The sequence below is a fragment of the Cyclopterus lumpus genome, chromosome 16 (genome assembly GCF_009769545.1).
Source record: "Cyclopterus lumpus isolate fCycLum1 chromosome 16, fCycLum1.pri, whole genome shotgun sequence".
In the NCBI taxonomy this organism is placed as follows: domain Eukaryota; kingdom Metazoa; phylum Chordata; class Actinopteri; order Perciformes; family Cyclopteridae; genus Cyclopterus; species Cyclopterus lumpus.
The window spans coordinates 6,666,242-6,681,366 of record NC_046981.1 but is presented as its reverse complement, the minus strand read 5'-3'; the positions used below and the strand labels follow the sequence as shown (position 1 = coordinate 6,681,366).

The 15,125-nt window shown below is 38.9% G+C and overlaps 2 protein-coding genes and 1 pseudogene across 7 annotated transcripts in view; all 3 read left to right on the top strand.

The window, feature by feature from the left end:
- The first annotated feature begins 2,385 nt into the window (after positions 1–2,385).
- LOC117745278 lies at positions 2,386–5,036 on the top strand (annotated as a pseudogene).
- Positions 5,037–6,818: 1,782 nt separating this feature from the next.
- Positions 6,819–11,681, top strand: mal2 (mal, T cell differentiation protein 2). Its single transcript, XM_034554510.1, has 4 exons — positions 6,819–7,247; positions 8,008–8,178; positions 9,511–9,708; positions 10,306–11,681. Exons 1-4 carry the CDS (start codon positions 6,903–6,905, stop codon positions 10,381–10,383), a joined length of 792 nt encoding a protein of 263 aa, XP_034410401.1. The 5' UTR covers positions 6,819–6,902; the 3' UTR covers positions 10,384–11,681.
- Positions 11,682–13,980: 2,299 nt separating this feature from the next.
- Positions 13,981–15,125, top strand: part of LOC117745053 (protein MTSS 1-like) — a 45,007-nt gene continuing 43,862 nt past the window's right edge. For all 6 annotated transcript variants that reach the window (XM_034553050.1, XM_034553047.1, XM_034553046.1 and 3 more), the window contains exon 1: positions 13,981–14,509. In XM_034553050.1, the coding sequence (XP_034408941.1) occupies positions 14,438–14,509 (72 nt within the window). In that variant the 5' untranslated portion in view covers positions 13,981–14,437. The remainder of the gene's footprint in view (positions 14,510–15,125) is intronic.

Genomic DNA, 15,125 nt, shown 5'->3' with positions numbered 1-15,125 from the left:
TGAGGGAAAAGAAAAAGGACTGGTCCTTAAATGAAAGTGTCTTTGCGGTCCAAGGTTGAGTTTAGAAAAGCCTTCTGTTAATGTGCCTTTCATGCTTCTGATTATGCTGCTTGATGCAGCTGCAGTGATAACATTGATAACAGGGTCCCCAAGTAACTTTCATCTAAACATAACTACTGTCACATATCAAAGTCTGCCGAGTCAAGGGATCAATCCTTGAATGTTTATGAGCTACCATCACTGCCAAAATATCCAAGGCGCTACAATAAAGCAACGTTTACAAAAGGTGGCCGAAAGCCTTGTTCTCCTGATTAGGAGACTAAATAAGCTTTAACAGGTGTCAAATCTTAGGTTACTTTTATGTTTGTGCACCTTTATTATTATTATTATTATATTAATATCAGAACATTAACAGTTGGAGGTCTCTATGGTGGGATGGTGGGGAGATAAAGGGCTGTTTAATTTTTTACTTCAGCTCCACACACACACACACACACACACACGTGAAGAAGTGAAAAAGTGAAGAGGAGGAAGTGTGTGGCTCCTGTAGTTACCCTGCTTTTGGTACTGTCCCAGTCTGAAACCACTGATGGATCTGGTAAGTGCAAAGGAAAAACAGCGAAAGTGTTTATGAATAACTCCTTTCTACATCATGTGGATATCTTCTCTCATCCTGACACATATATTAAGGTTGGACATCTCCATCTCTTTACATAAGAGAGTGAGTTTGTTTGCAATTGATATCGAAGGTGATAATGGGCAGGTTAAAGCAATTATAGATTTAATATTTTACATGATCTAAAAACTGATTTCACAATTTTAAATGATCAATTTCTAGCACAGAAAGTTGGGAAATTACCTAGAAATACAATAATGGGAATATTAGAGTAGTGATGAACGTGAAAAGGTTTGTCTCACGTGTGCCACTATTGTTCTAAAATAAAATGTACCTGCTTTAATGCAACTGAAAAAAATACAAAAATAAACTGAATATAGATGACAGTCGTGACGAGGACAAGCACAGTCAATGACAACAATCAGGCCGCAGTATTTAAAATGTGTATTTAAACTTCGACTTCAAAGGAAGCCTAAAGCAACATCTTGAGGTCTGGGACGAAGACAAGGGTTCGAATGGCAAAGATGACTTCATAGGAAAATGCTAGATCCAACTGCATAAATCTGACTGTGAAGAGAAATGACATTTTGAGACTGGGGAAATATTATTACGCATGTAAGTGGAACACATTGAAAACAGATAACGTTTTATTTTTATTTTTTTTAAATGGATGTATATTGCTTTAACTAATTACATTTTGAAATGAGTCGCAGAAGACAAAAATGTTCTAGCTAATATGCCCTTTCTGTAATCTGATTTTAACATTGAATACATCAAATATGACAACATAACAACTATCGAATGTATTGCCATGACATCTGGTAATACTCTTCAGGAGGAACTGCAATAAATTAGATGATCATGTGTATTGATGTCAGCGCATTTCATATGTTGTTCCAGTAACAGAGGCTGCTTATTCTCATTAAATATTTCCTCTTTTGTTGCTGCTGACATTCCTTGCTTTTTCTTCCAGGAAATAACAATATTTAAGTTTCCAAATGAACCCAATGGGTTTTTGAGTGTTGTGCACCTTTAGGCCCCTTGAGGCCCATGGAGGGCCAAACACTGATAATCTAGACAAAACTGTGACTTAATTAAAACATATAATATTTGTGTTTCCTTTCAATCCACTGCGATATGCATTACATGTAAAACATGTTAGCATGTCATTGCAGGTGCTGCACTTGTTGGCTGTGTCCGATTAGCTAATACGTGTTTGCTATGGATTGAAAATGGGACGACATTGTAAATCATGCCATTTCCATTCAATGTCATTGACCTTGAACCAAGACATTATGAAAAAGCAATCATTTATTATTGTTGTTTTTCGTTGTAGTGTGAACATGAACAATTGGCTTGTAAAATAAACAGCGCTGTCCACTTTAAATATTTGACCATATAACAAAATATTTAAAATTGCTCTACCCTACTCTGTATAACCAGCAAGGTTACATGGCAAGCTATCAAGACTAACCTATTCCATCTTGTTATTTCCAACAGTAAGTACATTGCTGACTGTACTGTACCTGTGCCATCACTAAAGTCAGAAATTATCGCAGGTAAGATACACTGCTACTGTACACTGGTGCACAATAACAAGGATACAACTATGACATATAGATGTTAAATGTAAATGAATCTGCACAGAAAATCTTAACAAATGATTAACATTCATGGAATTTAAGGCTTCACATATCCACTACAATTCACAACTAATATAAAAAAAATCCAGAATTTATGCTGACTTTGATTTCACAAACCACACATGTCCTCACATCAAGTGTGTATTTGCAGTCTCAGCAAATATTTGTGCCTTAAGAGGAACTGAGACCAACCCTGAACATAAATCTGGGAGATGTCAGTGACATTCAGCAGCAAGTCAAGAGTAGTTCAGGAAGCTACTGTGAATCTGATGGCTTCCGACAATCGATCAAAGTACGGATGGCGCCCTCAACTTTCAGGTAAGAGTACACATCTTACCATATTCCTGCCAATATACAGCACAACGTTAGCTGTAGTGATTATAAAAAATGCTATGATGTGCATGGTGAAATGTGGATAGGGACAAAGTACTGCTAATTAAACCATTCAGCACTTATTGTGATAACGTTGTGATTTAGTGTGGTGGATTGGAGCTGCTGCAGCGTGTCTGGGGTTTCTTCTGCTGATTTTGATATTGGGCGTGGTGGCACACAGTAAGTGCCATACTGCCTCAACAATGAGCATAACACAGCAAAACACACTTTGAATCATTAAAGTTTCACTTGATGATTTTCATGTTTTTTTCACCGATTCCAAATGAACTTGCAGATTCCAAGGCCATCGGTCATCAGGACTCAAAGTGTGAAAACCGGATCTCCAGCCTGACCGCAGACAGAGACGCTCTGAGAGATGAGCGATATCAACTGAAGTTGGATTCCATCAACCTGACAAAAGAGATGGAGGTGCTGCAGACGCAATAAAACACTATGGTTGTGAGCCGAGATACGCTGCAAGAGGAGGTCAACAGGTTAAATCTCAGCAAGAAAGGTAAGAAATGTCCTGATGCGAGAAATTAAAACTTTAAATGGAATCGTTGATTCACTGCTGTGATTGAACTTTGATGCTGAAAGAAGACTTGGATGGATCACACAATGCATGCTAGTTTACTCCATTAAGCACAAGGGCCAGTGTGATAACATGAGTAATTTTAACTAATGCAGCATAATTTCAGGCAAGCCATTACCCGTTCTGCTGGTCTTATTCATCACTGAACCAACTGCTCTAAATATTCATGTATTGTCTGTTTAATGACAAACTGAATTACTGAACTCTTCCTGTAAAACTTTAAACACAAAAGTATTGTATCCAAAATAGCAACCCTCAGAATCAATGTAAACAGCAGGCTTTTTGCACCAAGAGGGAAAGATTAATTTGCATAACTGTTCAATCTTAACTACAACTACATTAGAAGTGCAGGCTCACTGCATGATAGTGGAGCTATGAGTCTTTACAACACACTGACGCTTGACCTTTGTGTTTACATAATACAAATATACATTTTAGAGAATTTATATTATGGTAAAAAGGTCATTTATGATTGTACCTCCTGTGTGAAAGGCTGGATCACACACTGTAACGGAGTGAAGGCTAGCATTAGCAATCCTGTCATACTCTGTTGGATTTAGAGAAGTTTACACTCTAGCCATCTCAGCCAAACTCATTATTTGAGATACCGTGTGTTTACCACTCTCTTTGGTTACCTGACAAAAGAGATGGAGGTGCTGGAGACGCAATACAACGCTATGGTTGTGAGCCGAGATACGCTATTGACCTCCTCTTGGTTCAAAAAACGTAAGAAATGTCCTGATGCGAGAAATGAAAACTTTCTGCCTCCTGTACATTTAGTTACAGTCACATAGGAATGCAGGAATGCAACCAATGCAGATGTAAACTCTTGATCGTTGGTGTGGAGAGTGTCAACTATTCATATGATTGCCTCTTTATCAAAAGTGTCAAATATTGTACAATATTACAGTTTCTCTTTGGTCTGATTGGCCTATATGTTCTAGGGTGTGAGGCGTGTCACTATTGGAAATTATGCTTGAGAACCTGGTCTTAAACTCACAAAACGTGTTCCCAAATATTAGCTTAACATGTAACAGTTTCAGGATCATGCTTGCTGAAATACATGTGTGCTGTCTCTAGATGAACCTTGCCAGGAAGGATGGAAAACGTTCAATGGCAAGTGCTACTATTTCTCTACTTCTGGAGTGACTAGATCTTGGGAGAGCAGCAGAAAATACTGTAAAGAAAGAGGAGCTGACCTGGTGATCATAACCACAAAAGAAGAGCTGAATTTTGTCGTTCAATCTTATCGCGTAACCTGGATTGGTCTGTCTGACAGGGAGCAAGAGAACTCGTGGAAGTGGGTGGATGGGAGTGATCTGATAGATGACGGATTTTGGCAAGTAGGGGAGCCCAATAATCATCAAAACGATGAGCATTGTGCCGAGGTCTCACGTTCAGCTAAGAGATTTAATGACGTGCCTTGTGAACGCAAGTTTTCATGGGCATGTGAGAATTAAGGTGCTGTGGGCATTTGTTTGTTTTTCATTTACTCGTGTGCCTTTTTTAATTAATGAAATCTAATTATTATTACTCTCACTAATAAATAATAAACAGTCTGATTACAACTGTTCCTATTAGTGGTGTCAAATATACTGTAAAATAAAAAGCACTAAAATAGAAATAAAGCTGATTCATCCATTTAAAATAAATCAACACTGAATTAGCTTTCTTTTATCTTCGCATTGCCCATTCACATTTTGTTCCTGATTTTATGAATTATTAGTAATTCAAAGCGAAAGAATGTAACGCAATACTGTGTCTTCTTGATGTTTCCTCCACTGATTATAAAATTAACAATAAACTCGAAAATGTAATAATTGATAGGCTCATGTTATATTTCCCAATGTCCTTATTTAAATATGGCTTCCTGTCATTCCATAGATGAATGTGTGGCCTCCAGAGACTTTCCATGTGATGAATATGCAATCTGAAAACTTCTTTGTTGCTCGAATAAGAAGATGCAGAGGTCTTCTACCGGTCGTATTGATTCTAACTACCAGCCACTAAAGTGAAATAAGCACAGTGTCCTTTAAGAGGTTGAATCAACATTGGTTCACATAAATCAAGTCCTAGCTAAACATTAACTATATGTGGCTTATAATAAACTGCTCTCACCAACTGAATTAAACAACATAGCAATTTGACGTCACCATTCAATGAAGAAAATCTGTGTTCCCAAAAAAATACCCTCCAATACATAATGTTTCAGTTCCATGTTTAGTACAAACACGGTAAAGGTTGCAGAGCCCCTTTGTAAATAAGTTCTCCTCTCTCCTCTGCCTTTTCTCTAACCGTTAAGGTAACATTTACTTATTAAACCTATTTGCGTATGCACTAAGAAAGTTAACCAGTGAACACACGCCATTGTTTCTTAGCCTCAGTGTGAAATCAATGTCATCAGTAGCCATGACTCCCACTCTTAGACACTAATGTGTCTGAGCTGTGTGTTCTCTGCTGGTAAATGCTGACACAGAAGGAACCAAGTGCTCCAACACACTGACACAATGGGTGTAAAAGTGCTGCCTTCAGTTGGTGTTGGAATTACTAGAAATACAAGATGAGCATGTACCTTTTATACCGTGAACGATTAAGCGCAGTTATCAATACATTGACAGGGTGTGGAGAGCATAATACACAATTAGAGGAGTAAAGGAGTGATCTGTCAATGGTTGCATCATTGCAAACACACCCTGAAGTCTTTTATACCCATAATTTATATACTACCATAATGACGGATGCAGACAGCTGATTTTATTCAGCCAAAATCAAATCCATTGGTATGTTATAACCTTTGATAAACATTTATATCAAATCATGGCTTTGTCTGGACGGACATGACATCACATTTTATTGTAATTCATTGTGGGTAATTGGTGTAGTTTTTTCAAGCCTCTCTGTCTAAAACCAACTTTGACCAAATAAATCAATTTACATATCAGTTTCAGGATTTTTGTATCACATTTTAGCGGCTTCATCCTGCCAGTGTTGCACATATAAGCAGTAGTATCCTTAAGTGAAAGTACTCGTACCCCACAGCGAAAAAAAAGTCCACTACAAGTAGAAGTCCTGCATTCACAACCATACTTAGGTGAAAGTATTAATACCAAAACCTACTTTAAGTATCAAAAGTACTTATTCCTCAATAAAATTCTCTGTGACAGTTTTTTACTATTATGATGTTTTTATGGTTCTAAGAGGGCTTTGACGTAGTTTGTGTATCTTAAAGAAGTCGGAGAACATTCTCAACCTATGCCCGAAAATATGATATAATCAGAATAGAGATACAGGGTGTTCACTGGATTGGAAAAGTATAACAAACTGTAGACAAAAAAAATAGTGTTACTAAATCTGCCAAACAAATGTAGCAGTGTAAACGGTAAAAATAGTATAGTATAATAAACTTATATAATAAGTATAAAAATGCAAAAAATGGAAGTACTCAATTAAATTGCATGTAAAGTAGGCCTACTGTGCTTAATTAAGTACATCTTATTTCAGTGTACTACATGATCACTGCAATTGTTTGAAGACTAAATGATAGGCTATATTGTTTGCCCATGGATTATGATCATTTAAATATATGAATATAATTGAATCGAATCATCACAAGCAATTAAAACCACCTACATTCAGGTATCCACGTTGTCATTATTTCCCATACGGACATGTGGAATTAATGAAAGGATTATCTGGATGTAGGAGCTTCCGTGAGGTCCCTGAATGCAGCGTTGGTTTCCAAGGAGTGGCATCTGCACCTGTCGGACCTGTTGAGGGGACACATGACTCCGGAGGAATTTCCCCCGCTGCTCCCTTCCTTTGTCTAACGCGGCGTTTTCGGTGGGAGACGGAGGGTGAGAGCCAGAGGAGAGGGGGAGCCAGAGAGAAGAGAGGGGGAGATAAAGAGATGTCGCAACCAGCCGCTGATCCCGCTGTCACGTCGTTCCCAGCGCCAACTATTTCTCTACCTTTGGGACTGGAAGTATTTGGAACTTACTCTGGAGTGCTAGTCTGTGTAGAAATAGTAAGTGGATTTAAAAAAAATTAAAAATAATAATAGAGAGCTCATTCATGTTCGACTGCATGCTGTGTCCTTATCAGTGACCTCAGTGCTGCTGTAGAAATAGGCGGCTCCGCACTATCAATAATTGATGACCTTATATGTCCGACTGTAACTTGTTGGCCATGAACGCAGACGGTCCTCTGTGACGTGCTCAGTGTTCACACACTGATCTCGGCTGTGATTGCCTGAGGCTGAATTGTTTGTCTTTTTTGTTGGTTTTACTGACTCTTGACAGCCAAAGCCAGGACGCGTTTATGTCGCCTCGAGCGATGTCGCAGATACTGGTTTTACAGACCAGTGCAGGCCTGTAAAATGCTTCATTTCTAATGTGCACATCACATCACTCACATGCTTATCTATGGCTATACATATTTGAGAAGGTCCATACCACCATCTCCTTCAGTGTTACTCTGCCTTGGATTCTGCCACCAATCATTTAGAAGGGGACAGTAGAGACAGGAGTGTATTGCAACATTTTCAGTTCATGAAAACCTCGCAATTATGTGATAATATCTGGTGCACCGCAGCTATTGATTTCCGTATAATTTATGTAAACAGATTTGGCATTCGTATAGGTGCGATACACCTCACCAGTATGGGACCGTTATAATACCTGATGTCTTCCTTGTGCGTTATAAATAGTGTACAACATGCCTGTAACTATGTAACCGCCTCCACTTAAACATAATGACCAATATGAGTGTTTTGATTCTATCCCCAGTTATTTGGTGGTCTAGTATGGATCCTGGTGGCTTCCTCCAATGTGCCTGTGCCTCTGCTGCAGGGATGGGTGATGTTTGTGTCCCTCACCACCTTCTTCCTGTCCTCCGCCTACCTCTTGGTCTTTGTCACTGGCCTGGCTGACCGCATCAACACTGACTTGAACGTCTTGGTGAGATGAAGAGCCGATCAGTCAGATTATACTCGTCTGTCCCTCCATTCACTCATTCACCCGTCCATCGATCGATCTCGCTCGGTTAATGCAGAACCGTGAACAAATAACCAGACTGGAATGTAAAGGGACTCTGCAGAGCTTTTCTTTTAAACAAACTAAAGTTATGTTTACATCCAGGTAATTACTCACCAAATGCATTGTGTGCGTCAATTGGTTAACCACCGATAATATTTTGGACCGGTTCCGCATGTCGGTCGAATGGTTCATTCACATGATGATGCATCTGTTCTGAGCACATGTTGACCATTTGGGCTGTTCGGACAGGGCCAGGTGTGTGTGTGTGTGTGTGTGTGTGTGTGTGTGTGTATGTGTGCGTGTGTCCAGCCAGCAAATTCCAATCGTTGGCTGATCGATCGGAGCACCCTTAACAATAGTAATTTTTCAAGCATAAATGAGAGGCATACGATGGTTCCAGGCTTTTCCTTGACATTATAGCAAATCTATTCTCTTTGGGTCTTAAACTGTTTGCAGTCAAAACAAGACCTTTAATGACATCACTTCAGGCTGTTTTTGTGTTTGTTTTTTTTACTGTTCTCTGGTGTTTTATACAGTAGATTAACTGATTCGTTGATTAATTGAGCAAATTGTCTTTAGATCAATCGATAACAACCTTCATGTAGATGTGTGAAGTATAACATATCAATTGTAAATACCAAGAAATCACTACTAGAAGACAGTCTCATTGTATCATTGTCGAGCATTTTCTTTTAATGCAATAATAACTGCTGTGATTATATCTGAGAGAACAAAGTGAGAATCTGTGCCATGTTGTCGTGTTATGTCATTGTAGTGTGCTCTGTGTTAAGTCGGGGCTCTCAGACACAACCCCGGGCTCCAGGCCCTGCTGCCAGGAGTAGCCAGGCGTGTGGGGTTGGTTGTTTGTTTTCAGCTGAACAATGAGTGACATGGATGATGAGCTCACACCAAACCGCAACAAAGGTCTGCCTGTAGGCTCGGGGGGGCGGGACTACTGTCATTAACCTCCTTGGCTCTCTCACACTCCCTCTCTCCCTCTGTGTCTTAAGAGGATGGTTTACAAATCACTTTTTAAATTCTCTCCTTCTTTTTGTTGCCGTGTTGGTCAACGTCTACCATGTTGCGCTTTGTAATGAACTTAAACGCTGGATGCTTTGACAGATTCGCCTGGTTTGTTATGTGAATGCCAAAGTCCAGGTCGCTTACGTTGCTCATTCTCTGTTCCCATCTACTGCACCTACTTGAACTTTTTGGGAATTTATTTCTAATGCATTCTCTCTTATGTTCCCTCAGGATGTGGTTTACCATTTTATAGCTTTGCTCTTCTACTTTGCTGCCTTTGTGTTGGAGGCAGCAACTACAGCAGCTAATGGAGGAGCCGTCAAGCCACTGCTCAACACCACTGCAGACGTCTTGTGTGTAACCTACCGCCGGGGCAATATATTCACACTCCTGGATGACAAGCAATACAGTCTTAATGTTGCAGCCACGGTGAGTGCTAGATGTCGTTTCAGATGAAGTCTGTTGCACAGTGCATTGATTATTTGTGCATTTTAATTGATATTATCACAACGCACTCACAGTACTATCTGAATGAATATAGACCAATGTCAAACTCCTTTGTTGACTTGTTGTTGAGGTAGGGAAGTTCCTGAAAGATGAATAGTAATAATAATAATAATAATAATATTTATGTTATTACTTAAGGTATATATAATATTTAAGGTCAAACTAAAATCAATCAATCTGACAGGCTAAGGGTAAGTGCTGTCACCTCAGTTCACTCATTTGCATGAATAAAGTATCCTCTGTGCTGACTCAACATTAGTCGTTCTCCTTTTTGGATCTTAATCTAAATGTCAATAAACAGAATATTGTGTGTATGCTATGAACTAGAACTGTCAGTACATTTAGGAGGATATTTAAGGTGACGTCTTCAGATAAGCCTGTTGACACTAGTAATATATTTATCTTTTTAACGTTAGTTAAAGAAGTTGCAGTGAGCACATGTTAGTCAAATTGACTGAGTTTTTCTGACCAATTTTGTATTATTTTTTTGCTTTGTCTCCTTTTGTCTGTTTGTCCCAGATATTTGCATTTCTGGTGACACTATGCTACGGCGGCAGCCTGGTGATGGGCTTCAGGAGGTGGAGGATGTCACCTTGAAAACCTGCACAAACTAGTTTTATAACGGCTTCATAACTTCAGCATGTATTAAAACATCAGCCACACCATCTAGAGCTCCATTGACAGCCCTGCTGTTCAGTTCAGTGCAAACTTTTGTTATTTCCCAATGGAAAACTAATACCATCAGATTTATGAACAATAATAATCCTGCAGGAGTTCTACTTCTGTGCTTTTGAAAAGTTCAGGTAGTCACAGTCAGGGCTGTTAAAGGTATTTTGATGACAGGGTTAAAGATCCTAACATAATCGTGTGTGTACATGGTTATACAGAATGATTTTGCAAGATATGAATGACACTAGATATGGTTTTGTTTGTTAATTATATAAATATTGCCCCATTTCCTGAATAGTATACACATTGGAGGGAATACTTCCCATTTCCAAGAACACAAAAGAAATGCCTATGTATGCTACTTGTAGGATATATACTGCAGAACATCTATGTGATGGTGCAATTTAAAACCCACATATTGCCCCATTTCCTGAGTCACATCCTCATTTGAAGGAATATTTCCCCTTTCCTAAACGTGCCTATATATGCTGCTAACAGGTTACGCACAACGGAGCTTTAATGTGATGGTGCAATTTGTCTGAAAGCCTAAAAAGCATCATGAGGCTTTTGCTGTCCTCTGGTTACCTTGTTGCTATAGAGCTGTAAACACATTTTAGATTGAACACGAGTGCTTGTTATTACATTTTTATGTAACCATTATTATAAATTGTGAGCTGATCTGATATTTAAATTTAAAAGTTGTAATTCTTTTGTGAGCTTTTTGTCAAATTGTATTATCCAGCATAACATGTTTTTTCACAACAGTGCATTCCGAGTCAACAATAGTCATATAATAATATCTGCTAATGTTTAATGTTTTTTCTGAGTGCTGTCCTATGTGGCTAATTCCACTGTGACTTACTGATTCATATCATTTGACCAATGTTTTAGTTAAATAAATCATTATACTTGAAACTAATCACTTAATCTTACAATGAATAAAAAAGCCTTTATCATATTTCAAACAGTGATTATTATCTAGTAATGGATCATTTAAGTATGTATGGTAGTAGGTGTGTGTGTGTGTGTGTGTGTGTGTGTGTGTGTGTAGGGTCTAATCCTTATTGTAACTGTGTTGATGCATCATAACATTACAAAATGATTAACTATCTTGCTACATGATTAGTTGTATTTACTGATTATTTGTGTTTGCATCTGCGTCTGTTTTTTGACACCTGCTTTCTGTTTGTTTTTGACATTTTTAATGACTAAATAAAGGTTTTGAAAAAGAAAGGGCTCTTTATTGTCTTTGGAGGGTGCATTGTGTTCTGCCACTGTGTCTTTTTCTATGCTACCACTAGGAGTCGCCAAAGTCCGATCATTTCAATTCCTACACATAGGGACTTTATGAGAGCAAACGTGTCCAAGGGCAGTATCGGTGCACACAATTCCTCAGGTTTCACAATTCAAAGACTTGGCCAAGTCAACAATGTCCCTTTGTTTATCTGCGAGAGTAAAAAAGGTGGCCCTTAGACTATAAATAAGAAGACTGAGCTCGCAACTTCTTTCAATTTCGTCAATTTCTTTGCAGATGTTTTGACCTCTTTCAACCTGCACTTGAATACAGGAAATGTTCTTAGCTTATGTATACAATCAATTCAGTACTACAACTGGAGTTAATGTGGCCGACTTTGAAAGAAAGGTCAGTTTTGCAATAGAAACGGGAATGTTCTCCTCCTGTATTTGGATTAACGTTCATGTCCATCCATCCATCCATTTTCAATACCGCTTATCCTCATTAGGGTCGCGGGGGCGCTGGAGCCTATCCCAGCTGACATAGGGCGAAGGCAGGGGACACCCTGGACAGGCCGCCAGTCCATCGAGGGCACATGTAGGGACATACAACCATTCACTCTCACATTCACACCTATGGGCAATTTAGAGATCAATTAACCTGCAGCATGTCTTTGGATCATGAGGCTTTCGCTGTCCTCTGGTTACCTTGTTGCTATGGAGCTGTAAACGCATTTTAGATTGAACACGAGTGATTGTTATTACATTTTTATTTAACCATTATTATAAATTGTGAGCTGATCTGATATTTAAATTTAAAAGTTGTAATTCTTTTGTGAGCTTTTTGTCAAATTGTATTATCCAGCATAACATGTTTTTTCACAACAGTGCATTCCGAGTCAACAATAGTCATATAATAATATCTGCTAATGTTTAATGTTTTTTCTGAGTGCTGTCCTATGAGGCTAACTCCACTGTGACTTACTGATTCATATCATTTGACCAATGTTTTAGTTAAACAAATCATTCTACTTGAAACTAATCACTTAATCTTACAATGAATAAAAAAGCCTTTATCATATTTCAAACAGTGATTATTATCTAGTAATGGATCATTTAAGTATGTATGGTAGTAGGTGTGTGTGTGTGTGTGTGTGTGTGTGTGTGTGTGTGTGTGTGTGTGTGTGTGTGTGTGTGTGTGTGTGTGTGTGTGTGTGTGTGTGTGTGTGTGTGTGTGTGTGTGTAGGGTCTAATCCTTATTGTAACTGTGGAGGAAGCCGGAGAGCCCGGAGAGAACCCACGCTGCCACATTCAACATGCGGGATCTAGCTAACGTTCATGTATCATATTATATTTTAACTCACTGCAGCCATTTATATTTAGCCACTAGATGTCGCCCGTTATCTACAACTGCTTAACATGTTTATACATAAATAGTAAAACGTTGGTATTATCAACAAAAAAAGTTGGAGGAACGTTGCAATGTTGTGCTTATATCATGCAGCGTCAACACTAATGAAGTCAGAAAAAACATGCAAGGAATAAAACACTGTGTTTAATTCTACAAAAGTCTGCTCATATAAACCACTAGTTCGAACATATCCATTAATGGTGTAATCGCTGTTGTGTGCAGTTCAATGCTGCCCAATGAAAAACGCGCCTTACTTTTCCTGCACTCGCTTGCTTCTGCTCACCTTCATCTCGCATCATCATGGAGTCAAGTCAAACAGAGTAATACCGAATGTATTTGCACTATTCCTTCACAATAAAAACATTCAGTGTCAAACTAAATGTTTAAAAAATATATAATATCCCTTTGAGAGTATCCGTCTATAATCACATCTGTTTTACTGACTGCCAAGTACTTATTTTCTTATATTACAGAGACTGTCAAAATGACGTTAACAATAACAAAAACACTTTACAATAAATCACCTCTGGCCAAATCAATCACTCAACTATAACACTTTTGTTTCTTTATTGGCTACATCTTTGCAAATATTACATTTGTTGCATATATTGTGCATTTTTCTTAATATTCTATTCTATTTTTTGTATAAATTGTTCATGTTCTTTATATTTTAATGCTTAACCTATATGTAACAATTATGTAGCGAAAGAAATCTCCTCTTGTGGGATTAATAACATATCTATCTATCTATCTATCTATCTATCTATCTATCTATCTATCTATCTATCTATCTATCTATCTATCTATCTATCTATCTATCTATTTTATTTTGGTGGAACCGGAAATGCATCTTTCCCCTAACTCCGGTAGACTTGACTGTTGTTTCTAGACCCGTTTTTCTCCCACTCAGTCAGTGTTGAGAAGGCGGTCAGAAAACTCGTGAGTGTCGGCATTTACCTGTCAAGATACGGACTAACGTTACAAGCCGAGCATTGGGAATATTTCTAGTTTCGACTAGAAAACTGCAAAACAGTACCTTCACGTCCCAGCCATGGGTATGAGCGGGACGGCGTGGAGGGGAGAGGGGGATTTAAATGTCTCTTTCGTCCCTGCAACCTCCTTTGATTTGAACTAAACGGGGCACCGGAGCAGAGCGGAGCTGCTTTTATGGTGATTTGAGCGTTCGACTGAGACAAAAGTTGTTGTTACGTCGATTACGGAAACTTGGTTCGTTTTTGTTCGCATTTCGGGGAGTATTTGGTTTCCCTGGAAAGCAGCGGTGGTCAACGGAAAAGCGGCTCACGGAGTCGGGACTGCCCGCTGGAAGTGGTCCTGAAAATGGAGGCTGTTATCGAGAAGGAATGCAGCGCGCTCGGAGGACTGTTCCAAACTGTTATCGGAGACATGAAGGTAAGCCGAATTAACTTTTCAACACACCGTATGTCACCCGAGAGACACACGGACACTAACGTCGGGTAACTTCCCCCAAAAACACCGGCGTAGTTAGCGGTTCGCTTCGGATAACGTGACGCTATCCAACGTAAGTTAGCTCGCGGCAGACTTCTCGAGAGCGTTTCATCACATTTCTCGTCAGACTTCTGAACCTAGAAGTCCGTGAACAAAATGGAGTGACGTGAGAGCTGAGTTCACTTGAGATGTTATTTTCAGCTGGTGTTTATGATAGCTTAGGTTAGTTTACCTGGTCTCACACGAACCTACGTACGTTTTCGTATTGTGGTGACGTCAGCTAACTGCCTTGCATTATTGTATATATTCTATATACTAGCTACATTAGTATATACTATTAGCCATTCCTTGCATTCTAATCTCAGGAAAACCGAAAACAAGTTAGGTGTTTCTTTTTTGTTTACGTCAATTGGATAAAGGCTGAACAGAGCAGTCGCCAGTCTCGATCTTATGTTGCTGTTGTATCTGAGCTTGGTCGACGAGACGAAAATTATCAATTCTCCAGCTGTTGTAAGGTTTCTTTGGAATTGGAAGGGAATTCCGGCAATGTAGCTGTCAG

Coding starts and splice junctions, on each gene's coding strand:
- mal2 (XM_034554510.1), top strand. CDS start 6,903: ATGAAAGGATTATCTGGATGTAGGAGCTTCCGTGAGGTCCCTGAATGC. Junction 8,179..9,510: donor ACACTGACTTGAACGTCTTG/GTGAGATGAAGA, acceptor ATGTTCCCTCAG/GATGTGGTTTACCATTTTAT. Junction 9,709..10,305: donor GTCTTAATGTTGCAGCCACG/GTGAGTGCTAGA, acceptor TGTTTGTCCCAG/ATATTTGCATTTCTGGTGAC.